Source organism: Ipomoea nil, unplaced genomic scaffold, assembly GCF_001879475.1.
Source record: "Ipomoea nil cultivar Tokyo-kokei standard unplaced genomic scaffold, Asagao_1.1 scaffold2781, whole genome shotgun sequence".
In the NCBI taxonomy this organism is placed as follows: Eukaryota; Viridiplantae; Streptophyta; class Magnoliopsida; order Solanales; family Convolvulaceae; genus Ipomoea; species Ipomoea nil.
The window spans coordinates 652,533-679,662 of NW_017619209.1; the positions used below are offsets into that span (position 1 = coordinate 652,533).

Consider the following 27,130-nt stretch of genomic DNA (forward strand, 5'->3'; position numbering starts at 1 on the left):
CTAGGGCTCATGGTCTTGCGAAACAGAGACATCTTGGCCTACAACAATTATACGGTAGACCGCGATCCAAAGACGGCGTCGTTACATGCAGTTAACGGAGCGCGCATGTTTGATGTATTAATTACCAACTGAAACTACAATATATCTAAACTGACATTGCATCACGTATTATTTTTATATTATCAAGTGAAACTGTAATTGTAATGAACTGAAACTGTAATTGTGTTAAAATGAAACTGCAGTGTATACAAAATGAAATTGAATAACAATTTCACATATTTGAGTGTATAGCGAAACTGTACGTAGTTATATCAAAATGATACTGTAGTTGTGTTGAAATGAAATTGTAGTGTATATAAAATGAAACTGAATAACATTTCACATTTTTGAGTGTATATTGTGCAATAAAGTTGTAGTTATATATATCGAAATGATCATGTAGTTGTGTTTTAATGAAACTATAGTGTATATAAAATAAAATTAAATAACATTTTCACATATTTGAGTGTATAAATATCGAATGAAACTGTAGTTATATCGAAATGGAACTGTAGTTGTGTTGAACTGAAACTACAGTGTATTCAAAATAAAACTGAATAACATAGTTACTTTTTGTGGAACGGCATGAAACGAGTGCCGTTTCTTTTCATTAAACAAAAGACGTCGTTTAGAAGCTTGGTGCATTTCCATTATGCACCGTGGTGCACGATATAATTTTCCCTTGGGCTAGGGGTAGTCTAGTAGCTAGGATTGGACTTCCTACTTATAATGTAATAAGAATTGGGCTTCCTATCTCTAATGTAATAAGGAGTGAGCTTACTATTCATAGGATTGAGCTTCTTATTTCTAATGCAACAGTGACTCCTAATATGAGGCCGTCTAGGAGTTTTATTCTTTTAGGGCTTTTTGCCCACTTATATAAATAGACCCCATACATGGGGAGAGGAAACAAGCAATCTCATAATACAAAATATTTATTCTCTCTATAATTCCTTGATAATCATTATTTTAACAGTAGCGTTGACCAATTATTGACTGTCCAAAAGTCATAAACCAATAGATGGCAGTATGTGCAACTTGTCATATTTTCATGAAAACTATCTTTATCGAGCCTCACTAATTGTTGGCTAGAGTGTTTCTCTCTCTAGAGAGAAGTCAGAGAGACTTCTCTCTAGAGTGCCAATGCTCAAGTGAGTTCATCCGATGTTCGTATGACAGGTTTCTTGGATTTTTAGTGAGATTGGCTACTGGAAGTGGATTCTAATCTGCTTTCATGGATTATTAACATATTATAATAATATGTTTGCATGTTTTGATTTTTATTCATGTGCTTTTCGATTTAATAAATGGCTTATGAGACAACAGTAGTCGGTTTTGTTATGAGTGCTTGGCCGTCTACTACTTTACACCGCCGGTGGACTTTGTCTTCTGGGATAAGGACAAAACTTTATTTTGGATTTATCAATGAAGACATCCGATGGTTTCCTGGCGAGAACAAGTGTGTGAGGGTCAACGGATTTCCGGCGACGAAGGCTTGTGCGTTTCCCGCTGGACTTTGCGATAGTGATGGCCCCTCCTCTAACCCTCATGGCGCCGTAGATGTTGACTACCCCCAGAGGTGGTCTCAGACCAGGCGCCCTGTTCCAATTTACCGAGGGTGGGGGAAGATCGCTGACGTCTTTCCGGCGGCAAGTTGCTTTCCACGACGACGTGATTCTCCTTCGCCGATCGTTGTTTTCTCTGCCGGCGTGATGCGAGAAACCAATTCCGACGCCCTAAGTTGACTCTACGGCGATGGGAGTGGTGACCAGTGAACCAAACGTCGGTGGGAGAGATCTCTGCGGATTCCGGCGATCTCATGCTATGCCCGGCGAATGGAATGTCTCCGGTGTGTTCGCCTCTGTTATTTGACCCCTGTATGTGGATGGTGTTTCTCTGAAATGGCGCCTGGAGTATGGACTGCATTGGAGATGTGTGGATGTTCCCAGTTTCCGATGGTCCTCGATTTTTCCGGCCATGTTGGGGTGGTTCCGTCTGTGTTAGGGTGATTGCAATGGTGGTGAGCAAAGGTCCGGTATGTTCTGTTTGGTTTCATCTTGTTTGTGGACTTTTCTAATCTGAATTGGCGCTGGAGTTGGAGTGCGTTGGAGATGGATTCCGACGACCCTTGATTTTTCCGGTCAGCTTGGGTGGATTCCGTCCGTGGATGGGTGTTTCCGGCAAGGGTGTTCTATGGCATTGGGATTTTCTGGTAATTTTCGTAGCAGGTTCATCGAATTTCCGGTGGCATGTCAACTGGTACTCTCTTTCTTGTTGCCGGCGGTTAACCGGTGGCGGCGAGCTCAGGTGAGTCATTTGGTTGACCGGCTTTGGTCTACAGAAGGTAAGGTGCCTATCTTTGGTATCTGCCGGATTTGTTGGATGTTTCTATTATGATTTGATCTGTAAAACGCGCTTTCAGGGGTATGCCCCGGTGTCGTATGTATTTTGGACATTTGATTTATATTTACATCTCCGATTTGATGAAAACTATCTTTATCACATAATTGTGCCTAGATGAGTGATTATCTTTGTAGATAATTTTTACTATGACCATTGTTTAAGAAAGATATATGCCAAATGTATTTGCATCCGAATGATGGCCAGATTTTGAGAGCTTGATTAAACCATATAACATTGTGATACACATGACCTTTCAATTTATGCCTTTTGTGAAAGGATCTGCGATATTTCTTTCCGATTTCACAAACTCCATTGTGATCGCCCCGTTTAATATCAACTACCGTATAGACTCTTGTCTGACTCTTATGTATCTCCGCTTCCCATTGTAGACACTGTTTTGTGAAACACAAATAGCAGTTTGTGAATCACAATGAATAGGCAGTAGGAGTTGGACTCCCCCACAAAGGCACATCTGCCAATATATTTCTTAGCCACTCGGCTTCTTGGCTTGCCAGATCTAAAGCTATGAACTCGGCCTCCATAGTTGATCTGACTATGCACGATTGTTTGATTGATTTCCACGAAGGCTCCACACATAGTGAACACATATCCACTAGTTGAGCTAACATCATCACTGTCGTTTACCCAACACAACTGGGAATCCTTTATAGTTAAGACCCCAGTCTAAAGTGCCTCTAAGATATCGAAGCACCCTTTTCAGTGCATCCCAATGTGAATCACCAAGGTTGTGAGTAAAACGTCTGAGAGCTTATTTACGACAACTGTAATATCGGGTCTATTATAGTTCACTAGGAACATTAGACTCCCAATTATCTTTGCATACTTTTCTTGAGACACACTGTCTTTCATGTTCTTTGACAATTTGACACTAGGTCATAAGGGGTCTTAGCCGGAGTTACATCATAACTGTCAAACTTCTTTAGAAGTGTCTCTGTATAGTGACTTTGGGATAAAAGGTAACCTTCTTGAGTCTTTGTAACCTTTATCCCAAGTATCACATCGACTTCACCTAGATCCTTCATATCAAATTTGTCACATAGAGATCTTTTTGTCTCATTTATAGCTTCAATATTTGATCTGAAAATCAACACGTCATCTATATAGAGACATATAATCACAGTATTAGACTCTATCTCTTTAGTGTACAAGCAGGCATATGACCGGTTAGCAGAGTAACCCAGGTCTATTAAGGTATTATGAAATTTTTCATACCACTGTTTAGGGGCTTGTTTCAAGCCATATAGAGATTTTTTGAGTTTGCATACCTTTCCTTCCTGTTCTAGATCTACACATCTAGGAGGTTGTTCCATGTAGATTTCTTCCTCTAGCTCACCATTGAGAAACACATTTTTTACGTCCATTTGGTGAACTTTCAACCTATGTAAAGATGCCAAAGCAAATAGAACACAAATGGTTGCAACTTTTGTCACTAGTGAGTATGTATAAAAATAATCTTCACCGAATTTATGTGTGTAGCCTTTGGCTATAAGCCTGGCTTTGAATCTTTTGATTGACCCATCTGGTCTCAATTTTCTTTTGAAGATCCATTTACAGCCAATTGGTTTACACCCTTTGGGTAGATTAACAAATTCCCAAGTGTGATTGGACTGTATAGAGTCCAACTAACTTTTGATGGCTTCTTTCTACAGCGTAAAATCTACCGAACGCATAACTTCTTGAAAGGTTTTTGGTTCTTCTTCTAATACCAATTGACATATGAACTGAGAACACAGTTCATTTAGGTATTTCAACTCTGTTACATATGTTATGAAATCAGAACCAAAGTTCTTCTCGATTCTAGGCCTTTTGCTCCTTCTAGGCTGATTTGTATCGTTAGAGACACTAGGAAATATAGTATGACTATTTCGTTGAAGTCTATCAACAGATAAATCATAAGCATTCTTCAACGAAAATATATGTTCAAAGAAAATGGCATTTCTGGATTCACACATAGATCGATTTTCCAAACACATAAATCTATATGCTGAACTGTTTTGAGCATATCCAACAAAAATGGCATCAATGATTTTAGGTCCCAGATTGGGCCTTTTGAAGAACGGTAGTTGATAAGTGTGTTTATGTCCATATTTCTACCCCATTTATAGACCCGTTTTGAGTGAAAGATACTTTGGTTTTATGCAAAATGTGCCTTAATTCAATTTTTTTTATACCCTTAGGTGACTAAACCATTGATTTGAAGACAATCGTATGCCTTTCGAGGCATTTTGAATGAATCTCGAGTTAATGGGAGTCAAGGTGATGCTAAAGAGGTGGCTAAAATACTTCAAAGGGAGCCAAAGATTGGTGTCTTCAATGGTCTTGATCACATGGGCAAACCAAGGCAAAAGTGGAGCAAAAGTGAAGCAAAAGAGCAAGAAATAAAAATTCTCTCACAGATTAGCCACTATTCGGTATTTGGATCATATCTCGGCTTAGGTATATCCAAATGAAGTGATTCTTGCGACATTGGAAAGAAGACGTAAAGTGATACAATTCTTACGAAGAGATCAAAGTCTAGACATAAGGGAAAAGGGTCAAAATAAGCCTACAAACTGAACCTACGTCACATAGATTAAGGAGATCTGAACCTGAAGATTTGACGCGTCGAAAAATTTCAGTTGCCGAGTCTGAGCGAGAGTTCAAGATTCGACGCATCGAAAAATTCCAGTAAGCTACATGAAGAAAGAAGAACAAGACTCGACGCGTCGAATATTCGTCCTGTGTGAAAATTGGACTGTGCAGAAATTCCTATTCTACCCTTATTTGGCTCCCGCAATAAATGGTCCATCTTCCTCAAACCCTAGGGGTTAAGTTGCGTTTTTGGAGACAAAAAGAGTGAGAGCTACGCTTGGAGAAGAGGATATCACATCAAGAGCTACAAGTTACATTGGAAGAACAAGGAAAAGCTAGGAAGATTCGGGAGAATTTCTTCCCCTTTTCTTTTACTTTCTTTGTTGCTTGTGAACTCCTTGATATTATTATAATGAATGCTATTCTAGCCATGAGTGGCTAAAATATCTTAGGGATTTTCGGGTGAAAGTGTTTATGAATTTATGTGCCTAGTTCTTAAATTCATTAATATATTTACATTTGGGTTTTATAGCGTGTGTTGCAATTGTGTTCTATTTTGTTGATACTAGTAATTAAAGGCCTAAATAACTCGTTTCATTGCTATATTTATGTTTTAATGGGAGTTAGGACATATTTTAGAGCACCCACAAATCCACAATTGCATTTGACTATTGCACATTGGGAGATGACATATTAGTTAAGGATTTATCTTGAATGCTTGTTCTTGAATTGTTTGAGTGTTTATATCATGGGTATGAATATTCACATGCATTATTTTAGGTTGGAATTATGAGAGTGATTCCTTCCCTTGTATGCATTCTCACACTTGTTTGAACCCGAATTAAATGTTGCACTTTAGATTGGCACTAGGGAATTAAACACTTTGAACCCCAAAAATCCCCCTCTTTCTCTATTGTTTTCATCAACCTGCTACCTTGTTCTTTTTTAATTAGTTTTGCCTTTACAATCAAGCAATCACCCTTTTCACTAGGATTAGCTTCTCATGAATAGATTAGCAGCTAGTGCTTGATACGCACCGCTTCCATGTGGATCGATAACCCGATACTCTGAGTATTTATTTGTTTGTTAAATATACTGCAACCAAATTGGCGCCATTGCTGGGGAAGTGAGATTTAAGTATTGACATTAGTGAAAGTTTTATTGTAGGAGTCAAATCCACCATTTTTCTTTATTTTTGCTAACCGATAACAAATTGCTTTTGTTTAGTTGTGATCTTTTCGTTAAGGTGCTTGGTGTTGTATGCACACACGATCCTTGGGGAAAGAAGGATTATTACCTTTGGACCTTGGGATTGAAAAGAGAGCCAAGTGTCTTAGAAAGCAAAGAAGGATGGCACAGGGACAATGAAACATCAAATTGAATCTCAATGGAGATGTTGATGGCAATGGAGTCTGTTAGTTTTCACAGCCTTGATGGTCGCTGGACTAGCCAACACTACCGAAGAGATGTGCTTGCAAGATAATGAAAACGAGAGATAAAGTATTAGAGAGAGAGAAAATAATGTGATATTGTTTCTCTAGGGTTTTGCCCTCAAAAGTGCCGATCCGATACATGGTGATCTCTTGGGGATATTTATACATGAGTATGAGGTTCATACAAGGTAAGTAGCGTTGACGTAAAGCCAAGTCTAAAGGTGGGATATGGCTGATGTAGGGCTGACGTAGGGTTGATGTAGTTGCTTACTTACTACCATAAACCGTCTAGACTAATTAAGGAAGCTACTTAAATGAATGAAGATAGCCTCCGCCGCCGTGGGGATGCCTTCAGGGGCTCCCGCATCCGGGCAAGGACACTTTGCCTGCGGAGCCTGGTCGCCCGATCGAAGTTCCGGAGCAGCGCACGGTCGGGGACACACCGCACACGTAGCCTGGTCGTCTATCTGAATCCCGCGGGATATTCAGCCGAAGACACACCGACCACCGAGGCTGGTCACCCAACCGAGTCTCACTTGGGAGCCCACCCGAGGACGCACCGGCTGTTGAGACTGGTCACCAGAGGATGAACAATTACCGTCGTAAGACGCCTTACACGGTTAGGAATGGCAATGGGGCGGGGTGGGTGCGGGGGACATATCCCCCACCCCCGCACCCGCATTTCCAACCCACTCTCCGCACCCGCACTCGCACCCGCGCGGATAATGAAAATCCTACCCCATACCCGCCCCCGCGGGGATTTTGCGGGTGCAGGTAATACCCAACCCGCAACTCTAATTATTTATATTACACTTAAATCTAATAAAAATCTTATACTACAATTGTAATTATCACATTGATTTTTTTTTATAAGTTTGAACATCTAAAATTTAATAAGAGCCAATGAAGTTAGTTCTTAATTGGAACTAAAATTGTGTTGATAGTATAAATTGTATTAAGTGTTTACTCATTAAGTTATTTGTGTTGTTTCTATTCTAATTTCATAAACAAAAAACTAAGAAGTTTAATTAATTATACATTTTCAATTATAAAATATATATAAACTTATATAATAAATGAATACTAATAACAATATATATAAGTGCGGGCGCGGGTGCGGGGCGAGGATACCCCCCCCCCCCGCATCCGCCCCCATACCCGCGCGGGTATATAAATTTCCCCCCATACCCGCACCCATTACCCAAATTGTGCAGGTATTTTAAAACCCATAGGGGCAGGGATGCAAGGAACCCGTTGGGTGTGAGTAGAATTGCCATCCCTATACATGGTGGGTGGGAGGGGCCCTGGAGATCCTCCACCTGCTAAGTATCAAGCCACACCTTGACCCGGCTGCCTTGCTAGGCCTTCCCGTCCGGCCGACTATTTTGGGGTATCAATCAGAGTCAATTAACCACAACCCCCGGGGAGAGCCATGTCAGACTACATTGCACCCGATGTTGAGAAGCATGATAGCATTAATGTTTTGGGTGTGGAGGCTAATAGTTTCGATATCAAGACGGCCATTTACAAATGGTCGCTTTCAATCAATTTGGAGGGTCGCCAATGGAGGATCCCAATGCTCATATCACAAAATTCCTGCGGATTTGTAATACATTCAAGATCAATGGAGTTCCTCATGAAGCCATTAAGCTCCGACTCTTTCCCTTCTCATTAAGGGATAAGGCTCATAGTTGGCTCATCTCACATCTTGCCAGTCATTTTGTTACTTGGGACTAAGTGCATAGGGAATTCTTGAAGAAGTTCTACCCAATTTTCAAGACTCAAAAGCTGAGGGGAGCAATCCAAAATTTCAAGCAATTGGCAAGTGAATCTCTAGCCGAGTCTTGGGAGAGATTCAAGGAGTTAAGAAGGAAATGTCCACACCATGACATCCAAAGTTGGGATTTGATGATGGTCTTATATGAAGGTTTTCTTGACAACTCATGGGTCTTAGTTGGTGCTTCCTCTAGTGGATTATTCACGATCTTAGAGCCTACTCAAGCCGAAGATCTCTTGGAAAAGATTGCCACGAATGGCTCAACTTGGTACTAGGAGAGATCTTCTCAAAGACTTGGAGGAAGAATTCATGAGGTAGAGCAAATTTCCACTTTATCAGCTAAGGTGGATAATGTGGCTACTATGGTGCAAAAGTTAGCTCACATCACTCTTCACAATCATAAGGTAAGCTATGCTTCTACTCCTTCTACTCCACCGAGACAAGTTTTGATGTGTGATCTTTGTGGTGGAGGACACAATTTGGGAGAATGCCTTAATGATTTGAGTTCTCAACCAGCCATGGAACATAATGATTTGGTTGGATACAATAGGCCACAATAATCCTTTCAACCTCAAGGGGCCTATAATCCCAATACCTCAAGGAATCATCCCAGTTTTTCTTGGAGCAACCCAATGGGGGCAGCAAATCCCCAAAATTTTGGTAATAGAGGACCACCACCACCGGGATTTCAAGGGCAACAAGATTTTAGAGGAGTCCCACCACAACAATATGGACATAACCATGGATTTCAAGGTAATACTTCTCAACCAAGGCCACCATTACCTACTTTGGAAGCCCCACCTCCTCCGAATTGGGAATATATGATGGACATGATGCTCAAATTCCAATTACAAAGTGAAGAGAGATACAAACAAATGGTCGAGAAGTTAGATCAATTGAGTGTTCATAACAAGATGTTGGAGAGACAAATTGCCAACCAAGCATCTACTTCTTACACTAAAGTCACCGGTAAGTTGTCTGCTTATCTCGAGAATCCAAGAGAGCATGTCAATGCCATTGTAACAAGAAGTGGCAAGAAACTTGAAGAACCACCTCTTCTGGTTGACAAGTCAAGGCCAGGTAAGTCTATTGATGTGGAAATTGAAGAGAAACTTGAAGAAGAAAAATCTGTCCCTCCAGTTTTGAATCCAAATCAGCAAGGTCATGAATTTGATGATAGAGAGAAACCCGAGAGGAGGTATGTACCACCACTACCATTCCCTCAAAAATTTCAAAAGCAAGTCAAAGATAGTAGATGGACTAAGTTCTTGGATTTAGTAAAAAATTTAGATGTTTCTATCTCTTTGCTTGATTTGCTCACTCAAGTTCCTTCCTATGGAAAGTTTTTAAGGGATATTCTCTCCAAAAAGAGAAAATTTGGTGATCAAGAAATGATTTCAATGACACAAGAGTACCGGTCCCGAACACATGAAGAAGGAAAGTTTCATACCAAGCATTGAGATCCGGGAAAATTTACAATCCCATGTGTAATTGGTGGCTCAACCATTAATAGATCACTTTGTGATCTAGGAGCAAGTGTTAATATAATGCCCATATTTCTTTGCAAGAAGCTAAATTTGGGAGAGCCACAACCGGTCCAATTCACACTTCAATTTGCTGATCGGTCAACAAAGAGCCCTATTGGAATTCTTGAAGACGTCCCAGTCCCTGTGGATAAGTATTTTGTGCCTTGCGATTTTGTTGTGATGGATATTAGAGAAGATCCCAACATTCCAATCATCTTGGGGAGACCTTTCTTAGCCACAACGGGAGCCATAATTAATGCAAGGAAAGGATCAATGACTTTTTATTTTAGAGATGCGAAAGTTTCCTTCATTGTTCTTGGTGAACCAAATTCTCATGTTGTTGGAAGGTGTTACATCGTTGATGAGATTGATAGCAAGACTCTTCACGAAGATGAACATCTTGATCCCCATGATAAGAGATCATTTAATGAGCATGAAATGTGGAAAAGTTTCTTAAGTGATAGGAGGGACTAATTTTGCACATATGGAAAAAGGATCTCATGGTGGAGACAATTGCAGAAATATCTGAAATTTTATCTGGAGATAAAGCTCAAGTTATGCAAGCCAACCTCAAAGATTAGGAGGTCTTGAGAAAAGAGTACCTTTTGACATTCAAGACTAGTGTGGAGCATTTCATTGAGGCTGTTGATAGTAATAGCCTCATGGATCATTCGGGATGACTTTGCCAACAGGTTACGTCGAGCTAGCGATGTTAAACTTGGCGCTTCTGGGAGGCACCCCATGTTATCTTTCATTTTCATGCATTTCTTTTTATTTGCAATTTAGTTTTTTTCCCTATGTTTCTTTATGCTTTTATTTACCGCACTTTAGGTTATTTTTTCTCTACCTTTGCTAAGCATTAGGGACATGCCCTTTCGACAGCTCATAGGGGGTTTTATCAAACCGTTTATGAGGTACTCTAATCAATATGTGGTTTGCTGTTAGAACAGCTTCCGCCCACAAAGAGTCTGGAGCACCTGAACTGATAAACATAACATTGATCATTTCGTTCAGAGTTATGTTTTTCCTCTCAGCTATGCCATTTTGTTGGGGAGTATAAGGAGCAGTTATCTCATGAATAATGACAAAAGATTCACATAGATTTTTCAGGAAATTTGCTTCATATTCACCGCCTCTATTGGATCGAAGCCATGTTATCATTTTGTCTAATTGGTTTTCTACTTCAGATTTAAAAACCACAAATTTTTGTTCGGCTTCATCCTTTTATCTCAAAAGGTAGATTTTCGTGAAACGAGAAAAGTCATCAATAAATGTAATATAGTAACGTTTTCCACCTCTACTTTCAGTTGTTTTGAAATCCGCTAAATTAGTGCGAATGAGTTCTAACACAGATAAGTATGATGATTTACAGCTGAAAACGATTTTCTAGCAAATTTGGCTTCAGCACAAGTTTCACATTGAGTGCATGTATCATTGGACAGTTTTGGAAGCATATTCATGTTTTTCAATCTATTTAAACACTTTGTACCAATATGTCCTAATCTACCATGCCAAACATTAATGAGACAGTGATATAAGCAGAATGAGAAACATTATTATTATCATTGCTTGGTCCATGCCAATTCTGGATAAAATCATAAATGGTTAAGGGAGACACATTTACATCAGGGTGATTTCTAATTACAATAACATCTAACACAAAAAGTCCTCCACGCAGATATACCTTCCCAAGAAATTTCCCACAGCCAGTTAAAACCAGACAATCAGACTAAAAAACCATCTTAACTCCGACCTTTCTGAGCAGGCCCCCAGAGATTAAGTTTCTATAGAGGGAAGGGACATGCAACACATTGTGCAACAATAATTGTTCCCCAGAATATAACACGAGCTCTACTTTTCCTTTACCACTTACCTGGGATACACTGGAGTTCCCCATGAACACTTGTTCGTCTCCAGTGATAGGCTCGAACACCTTGAACAGATCCTGCTCCCGTGTCCACAACCCGCTCTTCTGGATCTCCAACCATGTTGGCCTCGATTATTACAGCTGCTACTATTTGAAGATTTTCCGTGTTTTCCAGTAGGTGTGCTTGGTTCTTAGGCCCATCATTGTTTGGTTTTTGCACATTTTGACTGGTAGCCCCTTTCCGGTGATAACATTGTGCCGCACGGTGGCCTCATTTCCCACAAACGAAACACTGACTACTTTTGCCTTTTTTTTTTCTTTTTTTTTTTCTTCTGAATTTTTCCTTTTTTTAAGTGATTATTATTGATATTTTTTGAGTTCCTCTTTTGGTCACCTGCTTTAGGCTTGTCAAAGCCAACATTCGTTTCAACAATGTTAGCTTTTATATTATTAGTAAGAGAAGCATACCTTTATACTAGGCGATTTTCTTCAACTATATTCAGACTATAGATCTGCTGTAGAGTGTAGTTTCGGCATTCGTGCTTCATTTTGTTTTTGAAGTCTAGCACGATTCAGGCAGCTTATCAATGAGAGAATCAGACAAAAAGGCATCACTCACCTCGGCTCCTTCTGCCAACATGTCTGCAACCAAAATTTTAAAATCGTGTACCTGTTCAACGATGGATTCGGAGTCAGACATGTTGAAGTTCAGCCACCGTCCCACGTCATATTTTCTCCTACCGGCATCATCAGTGCCTTACTTTTGTTGTAATAAGTCCCAAATGACTTTGGTGGACTTTTGGCCAGAAAACATGTCAAACAGTGAGTTTGTCATGCGTTGAAGGATTGTTGCACGAGCTGTCTTATTGGCCTTTTCGTATTTGGCACAATCCTCTGGGGACACACGCACAGTCTTCGATGCAGATGACTTCGGATCAGGTGAGGCATCAAGACTGGTGACTTGCGATGCAGTTGGCGTAGCTGAAGGATCAGCGGACATCGTGAACTTTGCAGGATCCTCATAAATGACGTAATCCACGTGTTGTGATTCTAAAAGCATGATAATCTTCACAGCCCATCTTATGTAATTGAGACCACCAGTAAGTGGCTCGATTATGGCGATATCAGAAGCTGGTTTCGATGGTTGAGACATTGCTAGTTTCCTTGTTAAATGCTTTTAATTGTTGTGCGCAGGAACGCAAGTAACGAATTGGAAACGAAGGTAACAATGTAGTACGTTGTGATACAAATGATTAATGTAGGCTGGTTAAAATCTGGACGAAAAGAAAAGACAGGTTTTGTCTCGTGTTTTCCAACACTACCTTAAAAGCATTTAATGACCAGGGTAATCGTTATGCTTTTGACAGGTTTTCACAGAATGAACATGCTCAGGCTTTCGAATAGGATGTGCGAAGAAGAAAGATTTCGTATCTCTCTATCCAGAGGTGTTGAGGGAAGCAATATATATATACTAACAATATAACTACTTCCCTACTGCTAGCCAAAAAAGAAGGGCGAGAAGGGTGGTGATGTGCTGACCATGAAGACACGTTCAACATTAACAAAAGGAAGATGCGAACAAGTTGGATAGATGATCCACAAAAATAAGACTTGAAAATTTGACCAAGTAACAAAAGGTTAACACACCACATCTCGTACACGTGCAGCAATACGCACATGGTCTCCCTTTATTTCCTTTCCATAACTCTTCAAAGCTTCTAAGAAGAGTTGAAGTATAAAGAGAAGGAATATGTGGGTTATCAAAGCAATGTGGGACAACACATAAAGACAAAACTCAATAAATGCCTTTGCCTTTAAATGTTTCCTAACAACCAACACATACATTTTTGCTGAGTGCACTAATTGTGATTTGACAATTGTTGTTGTGTCACGAATTGTTCTGTTATGCTTCATGGCAATGTGAACCATCATAAATTAAAAGAGCATTTATTGATTTTTTCTTGATGGAAATAATTATTTGCTATAGGCTATAAATGTTGAAATTTACCTCACTTTTTATATATGAAACTATATCATGAATTCTAAATGTAGCTTTGCCCTGAAGGTGAACTAATTATAGGATAACAACATGACGACAAATTATATAACTCCAGTGTAAAATTGACTTGATACAAATTCAAAATTCAATTATTATTTGTCCAAATTAAGGTCTATTTGTGGTGCTAGTTTTGGTTTTTTATTTTTTTATTTATTATTATTATTTTTTTATTTTTAATTTTATTACATAAATTATTTGATATGAGTCTTGGACATTAAATTTTCCACATATCTTGAGATTTAAATAAAATGATAGTCCCCAAATTTTTAACATGATTTTGCCCATAAGGTAAACTAAAAGCACTCATTTTTCTCTGTCACCCCTTTTATCACAACGTTAATAACTAAAATGGTCCCTCGACTATGTCATAATTACCACTTTAGTCCTTGACTACCATTCTTACTCAATTAAGTCCTCGACTATGTAATATTTACCTAATTTAGTCCTCTGTTAATTTCTCTGTTAGTTGGCAGTCAATAATGAAGGCAAAATTGTCATTTTTCACTTTCTTCAATCTCCTTCCTCAGGATGAACATAAGATATGTGTGGGGCAACATAGAGAGACAAGGACAACAAAAAAGAATACTGATTATTGTGTGTCGTTTGTTTGAACTTTGTATGAAAAACAACGCAGGAAACAAGGTGGTCTGCTAGAGAGCCGCGTCCGTCGATGGGGATCCATAGCTTCGTCTTTGTGCTATGTTCGAGTGCCCCACACATATCTTATGTTCATCGCGAGGAAGGAGATGAAGAAAGTGGAAAATGACAATTTTTCCCTCATTATTAACAGCCAACTAACAGAGAAATTAACGGAGGACTAAATTAGGTAAAAATTACATAATTGAGGACTTAATTGAGTAAGAATAGTAGTCGAGGACCAAATTGGTAATTATGACATAATCGAGGGACCATTTTCGTTATTAACTCCAACCTAAATAATGAATATTTGTGTCAATCCCTAAAGGATTGTTATGACCAATGAATTTTCATAATCTTCCATTGTCTAAATTTGAGATTTTAAGATGTTAAATCTGTCTTTAAATATGACCAGTACGTACAAACAGTATTGTTTCACAAGTGAAACTCTATAAGCAGAACATTACAGAGACAAAATTAATAAAAAGACTCCATCAGTCTTCTAGACTAGTCATCTTGTATTCCAGTACTACATGACAATATCATACTAAGTAGTGTAAGACTCATTCTCTTTAGGCTAGTCACCTTGTACTTGAATAGTAGTACATAAATAAATATTATACTAAGTATTTTGAGTGCCATTGAGTTTTTGAAAGGAACATCAAAGACTTAAGGATCCGTTTATTAACTAGAAAATTTATCTAGTTTTCTAATAAAACTGGAGAACTAGAGAATGAAAACAAAAAACATGTTTACTAGCACAGTTTCCATTTTGAAAATTGAAAAACATTTTTCAATTTTCTAGAAAACTAGAGAACTTTAAAAAACTGTTTCCTAAATGGAAAACAAAATCATCTATCATCTATTTGATTATATATTACTTTAACCACATTCTCATAATTATCTACTAACATATTTATTTATTACTATATGATTAAATTAAATTCATTATCATCTTCTTTTACTTATCATGCACCTTCTTCAATCTTTTCTACTTGCATTTACTTATATAAACATAACTTATTTGCTTACGCTTAAAGTTAGACATTATTCACATTATCAAAATTAAAATTTGAACTCTACACCAAGTTTTAGATTTTGATTGAATTCAATAGATTATTGGTTCATATATTTTTAATTATGTTATATCGTAATACAAGTTGGTTCGGATATAGGATATTAAAATTTCACATATATTAGACATCAAAGTAATATATATATATATATATATATATATATATATATATATATATATATATATATATATATATATATATATATATATATATATATAGTTTTGGTTCCTATGAGGTCTGGTCTTCCCGTGCGGTCAGTGCGACATACACCATTAGGTATGCATAAATGCACCATACAGTATTCGAAAATACACCAGAATGAAATGCCAAAAAATACACCACACACAAAAAAAATACACCACACATAATGATGTATTTACGAACACTGTGTGGTGCATTTATGCATACCTTATGGTGTATGCCGCACTGACCGCACGGGAAGACCTGACCTCACAGGAACCTGACCATATATATATATATATATATATATATATATATATATATATATATATATATATATATGTGTGTGTGTGTGTGTGTGTGTGTGTGTGTGTGTGTGTGTGTGTGTGTGTGTTTAGGATTAGGTGCGCAGGCTATTTTTGGTGCGAAAATGCGGTGAACCATGATTAATCACTCTCTTAAAATAAATTCTATATAAAATATGCACTTTAAAGCTCAAACCATGCACTTGAAGGTACACCAATGTGCACTTGAAGGTAAAAAATTTGCACTCGAAGGCAAATAGATATGCAATTGATGCCAAAAAGGGAGGTTATTCAACATAAGTGTTAATAAACCAATTACCCATAAAAATCGTTTGTAAATTTAACAAATTTCATTAGAAATTAGTTATTTGTTATTGAAAATAATGCAGAAGATATAACAAATATTGCCCAGAATTGTGCACTTGAAGGAATAAAAATGTGCACTTGAAGGCAAAAAATCTGCCCTGAAGGAAAAAAAGGGATCACTTGAATGCTAAGTATTTTTTTAAAAAAATTTTTACACAATAGTAAGACACACATACACTAGTAGGCATTAAATTGAGCACTTGAAGGCATAAAGAGGATCACTAGAAGGCCAGAGAGAAAAAAAAAACACTAAAAGGGAAAATTCGAAAGAAATTAATTGTGCACTCTTAGAAATGAAAACATGCACTTGAAGGCTAAAAACATGCACTAGAAGGAAAAAAAAAAGGTTAACTGGAATGCTAAGTATTATTTTATTTTTTAACAGAATAGTAATACACGTGCACTTGTAGGCATGGAATTGAGCACTTGAAAGCATAAAGATCATCACTAAAAAACAATGGAAAAAAAAGATACTAAAAGGAAAAATTAGAATAAAATTAATTGTGCACTCTTTGAAAGGAAAACATGCACTTGAAGGCTACAAAACGTGCACTTGAATGCCAAAATTTTGCACTCAAAGGCACACAGATGTGTACTCAAAGGAGAAACTAAGTACTGAAACAAAACAGATGCACTTGAAGAAGGAAAAATGTGCACATGAAAAAGAAAAATGTGCACTCAGATACAAAAGACAATCTGACTTACTCAAAATTACAAATATATCACCGCGCGTTTTTAATTAATATTCAATCTGAGCTGTTAATTTGGACTGCATCTACGAGTAGCAATTGTGCGCAATTTTTTACCTGTAGAAGCTTTTTTATTTGATCACACACACACACACACACACACACGCTGTAACACCCCCGATTTTCGACATAATTTAAAACCATTAAAGCTTACAAAATAAGAGCAATTCTATCATTAATATCCCAAATAGGTGAAAGCTAAACATAAGTGTTGGGGTGCTATGCCACATCTAAGTTTGAGAACCTAGATGCACAGGCTAAAACTTAACTAAACAAAGTATAAATCATAATCATTATCCAAATACAAGGATGACTCACATGCCGTCTAACTAAAGCTAACTACTATCTAACTAGGAACCGCAGCTCTGACTAGCCGCTCACGTGCCAACTAATTAGTACCTAAAAAACATGCGGTGTAGCAACCGTTAGCGAATAACGCTAAGTAACCCACTCCCACCTGTTGAGTACAATAAGTATAAATATAGGAAAACCAATTTGAGAGTTGGGGATACATAAATATAGTCCTAAACAACTCTAGTTTTCAAATCAAGATAACGACGCACGACAAACCATTAAGACCGACACGACACGACAACATTACGATACGAACATGCAACTATAACCATAAGACAAGACAACACGAATAGATAACAACAAGATCACATAACAAGACACGTCCATGTTCCAACATTATACCAAGTTCCAACCTTTACGCCTCTCCAACCTTATATCAGTTACAACCTGTACCTCCAAGCCACCCTGCACACCATCATCCTTATGCCTCTAGAACACCACATGCTCCCCACCTACATAACCGCCAACAAGACCACCAATCTCTCAGCATACGAAGTGCCATTACATAACAAAGGTACCGCAACACCATAACACAAGCACACACAGTGCATCAAATCGTTAACATATCTTTTCCACCAATCTCATATCTTTTCATCACACATGGACATCGACACAACATACAAGACTTGACAACGACTTCATCAAGGGGTAATCAGGGGAAGGGCACATCATGCATACTGACTCTCAACAACAAGTGACATCAAGGACGACCACAAGACGCATAAGGAATGTTAAAGACCATACTTTGACACAACACGATACGAGTTTAGACCACGTGCAAATACACAACTCCCAACTTCACATTACGGTACTTAAGACATCATACTAGACTCACAAACATCGAACGGGGTACAACGGGGCACGAGGAAACGACCAACGAGGACCAACAACACGCCCCACCGCTCGTACCAGCGGGCAGTGCGGCGGGAGGACAACCTCCCGCCGGCGGGTTACCCCTGTTCCAGCGGGCATTCCGGCGGGTGGTCGTCCACCCGGTGGAACAGTGGCCTCCTCCGGCGGCCACCGGGTGGTCGGGTGGGGATTCGTTCCCCCACCGACTACCTGCTGGAACACATGTTTCTTGACATTTTTCCCATCCCGGGAATTCATCAATTTTACCCAAAATCAAGTCCAAACACGCCCAAACACATATCAACAACAATAGGGACTTGAACACATAGAATAAGCCAAGAAACAACACAATTGAACCCTAAACGCAAACTCTAAACATGCCAAGACTCAAGGACAAACACATAATTGTTCAAGAGCATCAAGAACCTCAAGAACATCAAGAACCCATCATATAAGACCCTAAAGACAAGCTCTAAACATATTTAAACACAAGAATCATGCATATAAATACTTACGAATATCAATATCATCAAGATCGTCAAGAAACCACAATATGAACCCTAAGACAAGCTCTATCAAGGCATAAATACAAGATCACGCATACAATCATTCAAAAGGAGCCAATAAATAAAAGATATCAAGGAAAATAGGTTTTGTAAGACATGGGTTACCTCGTAGCTTTAATTAAATCTCTCACGACTCGTATGATCCTTCATCAAGATTTTCCTTCAATTGATTTTTCCTAAGCTTGGTGATAGAGAACTCTTTGGCTAGGTTTCTTGGGGAATTTCGAGTAGTTGAGATATGGGTGGAAAGGGTTCTAAATGCTTTCTAATCATATTTATATAGTTTTAGGAATCCTAATCAGGATCTGAATAGTAAAGACCTACTTCCTTTAGTTTTAACAAGCTTTACAGGCTTTAATAAAGGTAAAGGTCCACGATCTTCCATGGACCACATTAATTAATTAAGGGGTCCCGACCAAATTAAATCTTCTTTAACCATTTTTGATGGGATTAATTAAATAATTAATCTGAATTTAAAGTGTAAAACACGGGGTGTTACACTCTTCCCCCCTAACAAGAAGCTTCGTCCTCAAAGCTTAGACATAGTGCGACTAGTCAAGACAAGCTGTTTGGAAAGTAAGTCGTGGGGCAAGACTCAAGGTATGTTTAACAACTAGAGAGTTGTTTGTCATGAGGCTTGTATCATGCCCAAACCAACTAAAACTCGTTCCCGAGCTAGTTAGCTTACTCAACTTAATTCTAAACATTGCATAGGCCAAAAGCATTCAATTAGGAAATTCTAATACACTTTTGTATCACAACAAACACAAGTTCTATGTTCAATCAGGTTAGGAGGTGCTTAAGGTTTGAAGTAAGTTTACCTTGGTCCCCAGTTCCCGAGCTAGAGGCTCCTGCAGGTCCGCGTACACCTAGTATGGCCTCTACCACGGACATCCTCCGGTCCAGGGAGCCAACCGCGAGGTTCAATGATGCGAACCCCTCCTCCATGACTTGGTTTTGCCTTGTGAGTTGTGTTAGGATGCGCTCATTGATTGACATCCCGGCATGATCTTATTCGGTTCTCCTTCCCCTCCGTGTGGGTTCCGGGTAGTTCGATTCATTGTCTTCCTCCTCTTGCTCTTCCTGTTCTTCGTCTTCTTGGACGGCTTGCTTTATCTTTTTGTTCGAGATGCCCAATCGTTCCACGAGCAATCTCTGCTCGGCTACAGGTTTCTTGCTTACCTCTTCGAGGGTGATGTAATTTCCCCCGTCAGCATGGTAAATGTTGTTGCGGTGGAGGTTTTAGGCATTGAAGATCACCCCGCCTATGGGTTTAGCCTCAGACTGGCTCACATCTATCCCCTTTTTCACCATGATCCAGCTTAGGATCATGCCATAGGACAAACTTAGCCTATTGTTGGATTTGCAAAACTCCATATGCTTTAACATGAGGGCGGGCAAGTTGAACTTGACCTTGTGCTTAAGAAAGTAAGCAAAGGTTCACTCTAGGCTTTCAACATCCTTGCTCTTGTTATTGTTGGGCAACAAACTGCCCGTCACAATCATCACTAGGAGCTTTTGCTCGGCGGTCAACCATTTCTTGTTTGGCCTCAGGGCCATGGTGATTCCGTCGTCTCTTCCCAACAAATAACTCAAGTAGTCCTTGTACCCCAAGTTTCGGGTACAAATCCAAGATTTTCGGTCGTAATCCGATACGCCCGTGGTGGTTAGCTTTAGGAGTTTGGCCAATCGGGCTTCACTCAACACCACATTCTCACCTCGGACCTTAGAGGTGATTTCCACATTGTCCCCATTTTTGGTAGCTACCATATAGTGGCAGAATTCCTTTACTAACTTGGGGTACGTATCGCATTTTATATCCAAATACATCCCCAACAAGCCTTGGAATTTAAGCATATCAATCAATTATTTAGAGAATTGATCGGGTTCGAGTGCTTTACCTTCCAACACTGTATAGTTGACAATTGGCATTATTCCATTCCGGGTTTCGGGCGTTAGCGGGTCTTCTCGGCATTGTAGGAATTTAGAGAACAGTTGTGATTTGGGGTTGGGTTTTCTGGCGATTCTTTTCCGGCGAGGGTTCCAGCGGTCACGGTGACAGAGGCCGCTCGGTGGTTTGCATCGGGCAGGGGCTACGCGTGGCAGTGGGGGTTGGCTGGGTTGTCGATGATCGGTGGCGACGTTGTGGCTGGGCGGTCGTGTCTCGGTTCGGCAATGGCGAACCGCTACGGCTTTGTGCGGTGGTCGTCGGCGGTGGTTTGGGGTCGGCTGGTTGCGGTGGGGTGATGGACGGGAGGTGGCTGGGGGGTCGGCGGTGAGCGGCTGGGTGGCTCGGGCGGGGGATTGGGTAGTTCGGCCGATTGCATGAGAGAGAGAGAGAGAGAGAGAGAGAGAGAGAGAGAGAGAGAGAGAGAGAGAGAGAGAGAGAGAGAGGTGGGAAGAAGAGAAGAAGATGAGTGAAGGGTTTTTGATTTGGGGATTTTGGGATGTGGCATGGGGGTTAAAAAGATTTTGTATCTCTTAAGTTTGAAGAAAAACTTGTGGTTAAATGCTTAAGAGCTTGGTCTTAGAAATGGAAGGTTTAAGGTTTGAGTTTCACAAGTTACACTTAGCTTGTTTTCTAATGTTTTTGCTTCGACTTCCTTATGTTTCCTAGAGTTTTACCATCGCTTGCCTTAGGGTAGGACTAAAAGTTAAAACTCTAAGTCAAACCCCTTAGACACATCCTAAGCGTTATTTCCCAGGTCCCGTAATTCATAAGGGGCACGGACAATTGTCCCAATTAGCTCAAAGGATGGAACAAGTGATTAAGCCAATCGAGTTAACTAATTAATTCTACTCAAAGTAAGAAGACTCAAAGAACTTGTGCAAGGTAAAAGTTCCATGGTAACGAGGATGGTTAGTAGGGCTTACCTTTTAGCCTAAACAATGTCCTTCTCCAAGATTTTCTTCCAATTGATCTGTAAGGTCCTCGTCCTTTATGGCTACGGTTTCGATGCCGTCCTTGTCTTCGGTTTCGATCCCGGCTTCAGTTTCGGCTGGAGTGCGACTCATGATGAACACCTTCCTAGGCACTTCATAACCCCCTCGGTTATTCATATTGCCTTGTTGCCCTGTGGGTGGTGGCCTTACATGTGCGGGTTGATTACACTGGAAGGCTTTGTGACCTCTTTCCCCACAATTGTAGCATTGCAAGGCGTTTCCCTGGCAATCCTTGCCCCGATGATCCTTTCCACATCTTCTACAAAGGATTTATCTCCCTCCGGTTTCGTTGTTTCCCTTAGGCGGTCCTTGTGCTTGTGGGTTAGTCGCCTTAATGTTAGGATCATTCCTTGGCATTTTTAAGTTAGGGCCTCCGCTCCCAGCGTTCCTCCTTTTTACTTGTTCTCCTCGTTGCAACAGTTGAACCCGGTAAAGGTCGGCGGCACTGCTGTAGGCTTCGTTGAGGGTTTTTGGTTTGCTCACGGTTAAGGCCTTTCTAGCCTCAAAGTTTAGTCCCGCAACGAATTTCTCCACCTTGGTTGCCTCTGTAGGGACCAACACGTGAGCGAAACGAGCCAGTTCCAGGAATATCTTGTGGTATTCTACCACCGTGGCGAATCCCTGTTGTAAGTGAAGGAACTCCTCGTACATGGTTGCTCTTACGTGCGTGGGGTAAAAGCGTTCCCGTAGTTTGGTCTTTAGGACTTCCCAGTTGAAACCCAGTTCTTGCCTATAGGCCGGTCCCTCATGGATCCACTATAAGTCAGCCTCGTGCCCCAAGTAAAAGGTTGCCAACTCGACTTGACGCTCTTCCGGGCAACCCACTACCCCAAAGATCTTATCCAATGTCTGGATCAATTCCTCGAGTATCACATGATCTTTTTCCCCGGCGAAGGTAGGGGAATGATGGTTTGACACTTGGCGAGCTACATCGTGGTTTCCATTCGATGGCGGATGGTTGTTGTTGTTAAGGAGGTTGTCACTCAATGCCTGGGCGATATGAGTTAACTAATGCAAGTTCTAAGCCAACTATTCGTTAGTCGGCGTATCAAGGGTCCTTGGATGGTTTCTTGGTGGTGTCATCCTAGATTCTACAGGGTTGACATCGATTATAGATGTGGGTTAGGAACATGCACCCTTTCCTGGTGTCTTAATTACAAGAATAAAAGCTAGATAGAGAGCAAGCGTAGGAGAACTTTTAATAGAAAACGGTAAATAAACTCACAATCTCACCGCGCATCCTAAGATTCTTAGGTCCTATGTACTTAAACACCTAGAATTTCAAGCTTAACATCTTAAACTCTTATCCTAAAGGCATTATCCTTGGGTTGAACTTAGGCTCTGATACCAACTGTACGATTTTCGACATAATTTAAAACCATTAAAGCTTACAAAATAAGAGCAAGTCTATCATTAATATCCCAAATAGGCAGAAGCTAAACATAAGTGTTGGGGTGTGTTAGAATGTGGATCAAATCAAATCCATGCATGTATGCATGTACTTAACGTACTGCCGTTATTGACGCCATTGCCGCAACATTCTTCCACGTAGTTGCACATGCTCTCACACTATGGCGAAATTCTCTCTTCGTTTCTATGTATAAATATCTTAGGTTCTTTGTTTTGTAAATCACTCATTACAACATCAATTCAATACAATTTGAATTCATCTATTCCCTCTTTATTTCTTCTCACGTGTGTTTATATATATATATATATATATATATATATATATATATATATATATATATATATATATAGTTAATACCAATTGAGTCCTCTGAGTATAGTGACACCGCCACGTGTAGTCCTACAACCACACATGGTCCTTCCACTTTCAAATTTAACCAATTGAGGTCCTTCCCTCAGTTTACGTAAGGGCAAGCTAAGGACCATGTGTTGGTTTTACGGCCTTTGGTAGTTGTTCGGCGGGCCAACACTACCGTAAAATACTTAGGGTGTTTTGTAAGTGAAAGACTCAGCGTAGCTGAGAGAATAATGCGATATTATTTATCTAGGGTTTCGACCGTTCGACCGTTTACATGATGATCCCGTGGGGATATTTATACATGAGTATAAGATTCCTACAAGGAAAGTATGACTGACGTGGAGCCAAATCAGTTAAGGAATCCAGCTTCCTTAATGTCATAAATACCTAAGCTAATAAAGGAAGCTGCTCGTATTAAATGAGGAAAGAGATCTCCTCGAAATCTGCTTGTAACCGCATATGGGCGAGCACCGAGTCGGGAACGCCCTGACTGCTTGAGAGATTGCCTGAGGAGGGACCGCGATACTCGAACGGGGATACCCCGACCACTAAGCCTGGTCGCCTAGTTGAGTTCCTGAGCGGTACCCGGTCAAAGACACACCGCCAACGAAGCCTAGTCGCCCGTCCGGGGACACGCCAACTATCGAGGCTGGTGGCCCAACCGAGTCTCATGTGCGAACCCAGTCAAGGACACACCGGCTACCAAGCATGGTCGCTTTACTCGTGCCAGCCAACCTCCGTTCGGGTATGCGTCTCTCTTCATAGACGACTGGTTGCGGAGCATGATTGGCTATGATCTCCAAGCGTTTCATGTGACGAACAAGATCCGCGGATGTCATCTAACTTGCTAAGTATCAGGCCGTGCTCGAACTTGACTGCCTTGCCTCACACTCCAGACCGGGAGTCCTATTTGGGGGATCTATCACTAGTCCCTCACTTTTTTAGGTCTAGCCGAGCGGTGACCTGAAAAAGTAGAAAACATGTATCGAGGTAGCCCGACCGCCTTATAGTCCTCGTTTAAACAGGCCAACTCGGAGCCCGGTTGGGAGTCAATTCTCCCCCCGACTGATCCCTCTTTTTCCGACTGGTTCTGCGAAGCGGTAAGGTCGTTGTAGTTTAATTATGACGACCCCTCGAATTTCGCCGGTTAGGATTTCGAGACGCGCCTTTCCATAACCGTCATGTACATTACGTCACTCCCTCCACCGTCCAATCGAGGACACATGTCATGATCTCGCCGGTCGACCAAGCTTATAAATACTCCACGTTTCCCCACTCATTCTCTTCTTCCTCCTTTCTCTTCCACTTCTCAACCCTCCGGTGCATATTCTCCATCACTTCCCAAGCTTTTCTCTTCCGGCGGCTGGCATCCTTTCCTTCCTAGTCAGTTCCGTCGATCTCCAGCAGTCGCTTTTCAGGTTAGCTTTTCTTGTTTATCTTTTTTTTTTTTGTTTTTTTTTTTCCGGCGTTTACTTTCTTTCTTTACCGTTAGCCTGTATTTCTTCCTCCCAACTTTATTCTTCTTTCGCCGCCGGTGACCGTTAAGAAGCGAAAGGGTGCCGCTACCTCTGCTGACTTCGCCCAACCGCAAGCTGTGTGTAGCCCGGGTCCCTTGGTCATCGGGGGTTCCCCGACCGCCGCAGCCCGGTCCACCGCAGGTACCAGGCAGAGGAGATCAGCTACCCCCACAGCTCCAACTGCAACCCCTCCTACTCGCCGGGCTGGCGTCAAACGGCCTGGTGATTTGCATATTGATGCCCCGGCTGCCAAGAGGATACTGGTTGGCCCAGAGGCAAAAAACAGAGGGTATCCACAAGGGTCACTATCCAGTCGGCGAGTGGCTTGACAAGGTGAACTTTCCCAAGGACCTTGCTTGACAGGATTGCCCACCGTAGCTATCAGGTACTCGTCCAGGCCGTAATCTTCCCGACTGATTTCTCTCCTAACTTAGTCTTTTTTCTAATGCTCTATTTTGGTTGCATGCCCTGATGTGCCAACTCACTCTTTGTCGTCGCTAGAAGGTCATGATGACCGAGCTCAAGGATCTGCACGCCAATCGGGACAATCACGCTACCTAGGTGGACAACCTGAACTTGAAGCTTAGCCAGGCCGCCTACGCTTTGGAGGCCGAGCAGAGGAGGAATGACGAGGTGGCGGTCGAGCTACAACATGCCCAGGAGGCCACTCTAACTGCCTTTAAACAGTCTCTCGACTATCAAAGAGAAATGGCGGAGCATGCGAGGGCCAATGCCGAGGGAATCGCCATAGAGTGGCTGGCTTCTAAAGCCAGTCAAGCTTACCTTACCGAGGCGGGGACGGAGGACTACCAGCTCGGGATGGCAGATATCCAAAAGGAGATCTACACCATTCTGGGGGGTAGATATGAAGACTTCAGACCACATCGCTATGGACTCTCGGCTGCCTGTACGATGATAATGTGGACCCTGCTACCCTGTACATGAACAGGGGGCGGTCGACCTGGACCATCAGGCGATCGGAGGGGTAGGCGGCCAAGCTGGCTTAGCCGATGACCCCATTACTCTGGCGGGGGCCCGAGGACCGGCGTTGTTGGACCTGGACGATGAAGAGGATGAAGTCGACTTGGCCAAACAGTTTCAATGACGTCGTCGTGCACAAGCCGCTGCTGCTCGCAAGAACGCCCCCCTTGGACCAGTCGAGGGGGTTGACTTAGAGTAGCAATCTTTTCCTTGCCCTGTTATCTGGTCGGCTCTTTTTTTGGATGTAATCTGACTGTCCTTCAGGGCCCTTTGAAAATGATTTTTTGCCCACCGGGCTTTTGCTTCTTTCACCCTCTTCATATTTTGCTAAGTATTGTATCCAATTGCAAACGACTGCCCACAAGTCTCTGAGTGGGTAAGGCTGACTGCCTACGAGCCCCCAAGAGATAAACGAACTTCAAAACAGCCAAGTCCCTCAGTGGGCGAGGCTGACTGCCTACGAGCCCTCAAGAGACAAACGAACTCCAAAATTGCCAAGTCCCTCATGGGCGAGGTTGACCGCCTGTGAGCCCCCGAGAGACAAATGAGCTCCTTCGAGACATGGCCATTCACCCAAACTCCGTACCTGAAAAAGGCGTAGTTAGCCTTCCTTGCTGGGAAGAGGTGACAACTCCGAACTTCTTCGCACCGTGGCCCCCCACCGTTACCCCGCGCCTGAAAAGGCATAGTCGGCCTTCCTCGCTTAGAGGAGGTGACAACTCCGAATTTCTTCGCGGCGTGACCGCCCACCCAAACTCCGCACCTGAAAATGCATTGTCAGCCTTCCTCGCTTAGAGGAGGTGACAGCTCTGAACTCCTTCGCGGCGTGACCGCCCACCCAAACTCCGCGCCTAAAAAGGCGTGGTTAGCCTTCCTCACTTAGAGGAAGTGACAACTCCGAACTCCTTCGTGGCGTGGCCGCTCACCCAAACGTCGCGCCTGAAAACGTGTAGTCAGCCTTTCTCGCTTAGAGGAGGTGAAAACTCTGAAATCCTTCGCGGCGTGGCCGCCCACCCAAACTCCGCACCTGAAAAGGCGTGGTCAGCCTTCCTCGTTTAGAGGAGGTGACAACTCCGAACTCCTTCGCGGCGTGGCCGGCCACCCAAACTCCGTGCCTGAAAACTGGTACCGCTCTAACGAA

General features: G+C 41.4%; 1 protein-coding gene across 1 annotated transcript; it reads left to right on the forward strand.

The window, feature by feature from the left end:
* Positions 1-9,791: 9,791 nt before the first annotated feature.
* On the forward strand, positions 9,792-10,244 carry LOC109157443. Its single transcript, XM_019305351.1, has one exon. The coding sequence runs from the start codon at positions 9,792-9,794 to the stop codon at positions 10,242-10,244; it is 453 nt and encodes a 150-aa protein (XP_019160896.1).
* Positions 10,245-27,130: the final 16,886 nt, after the last annotated feature.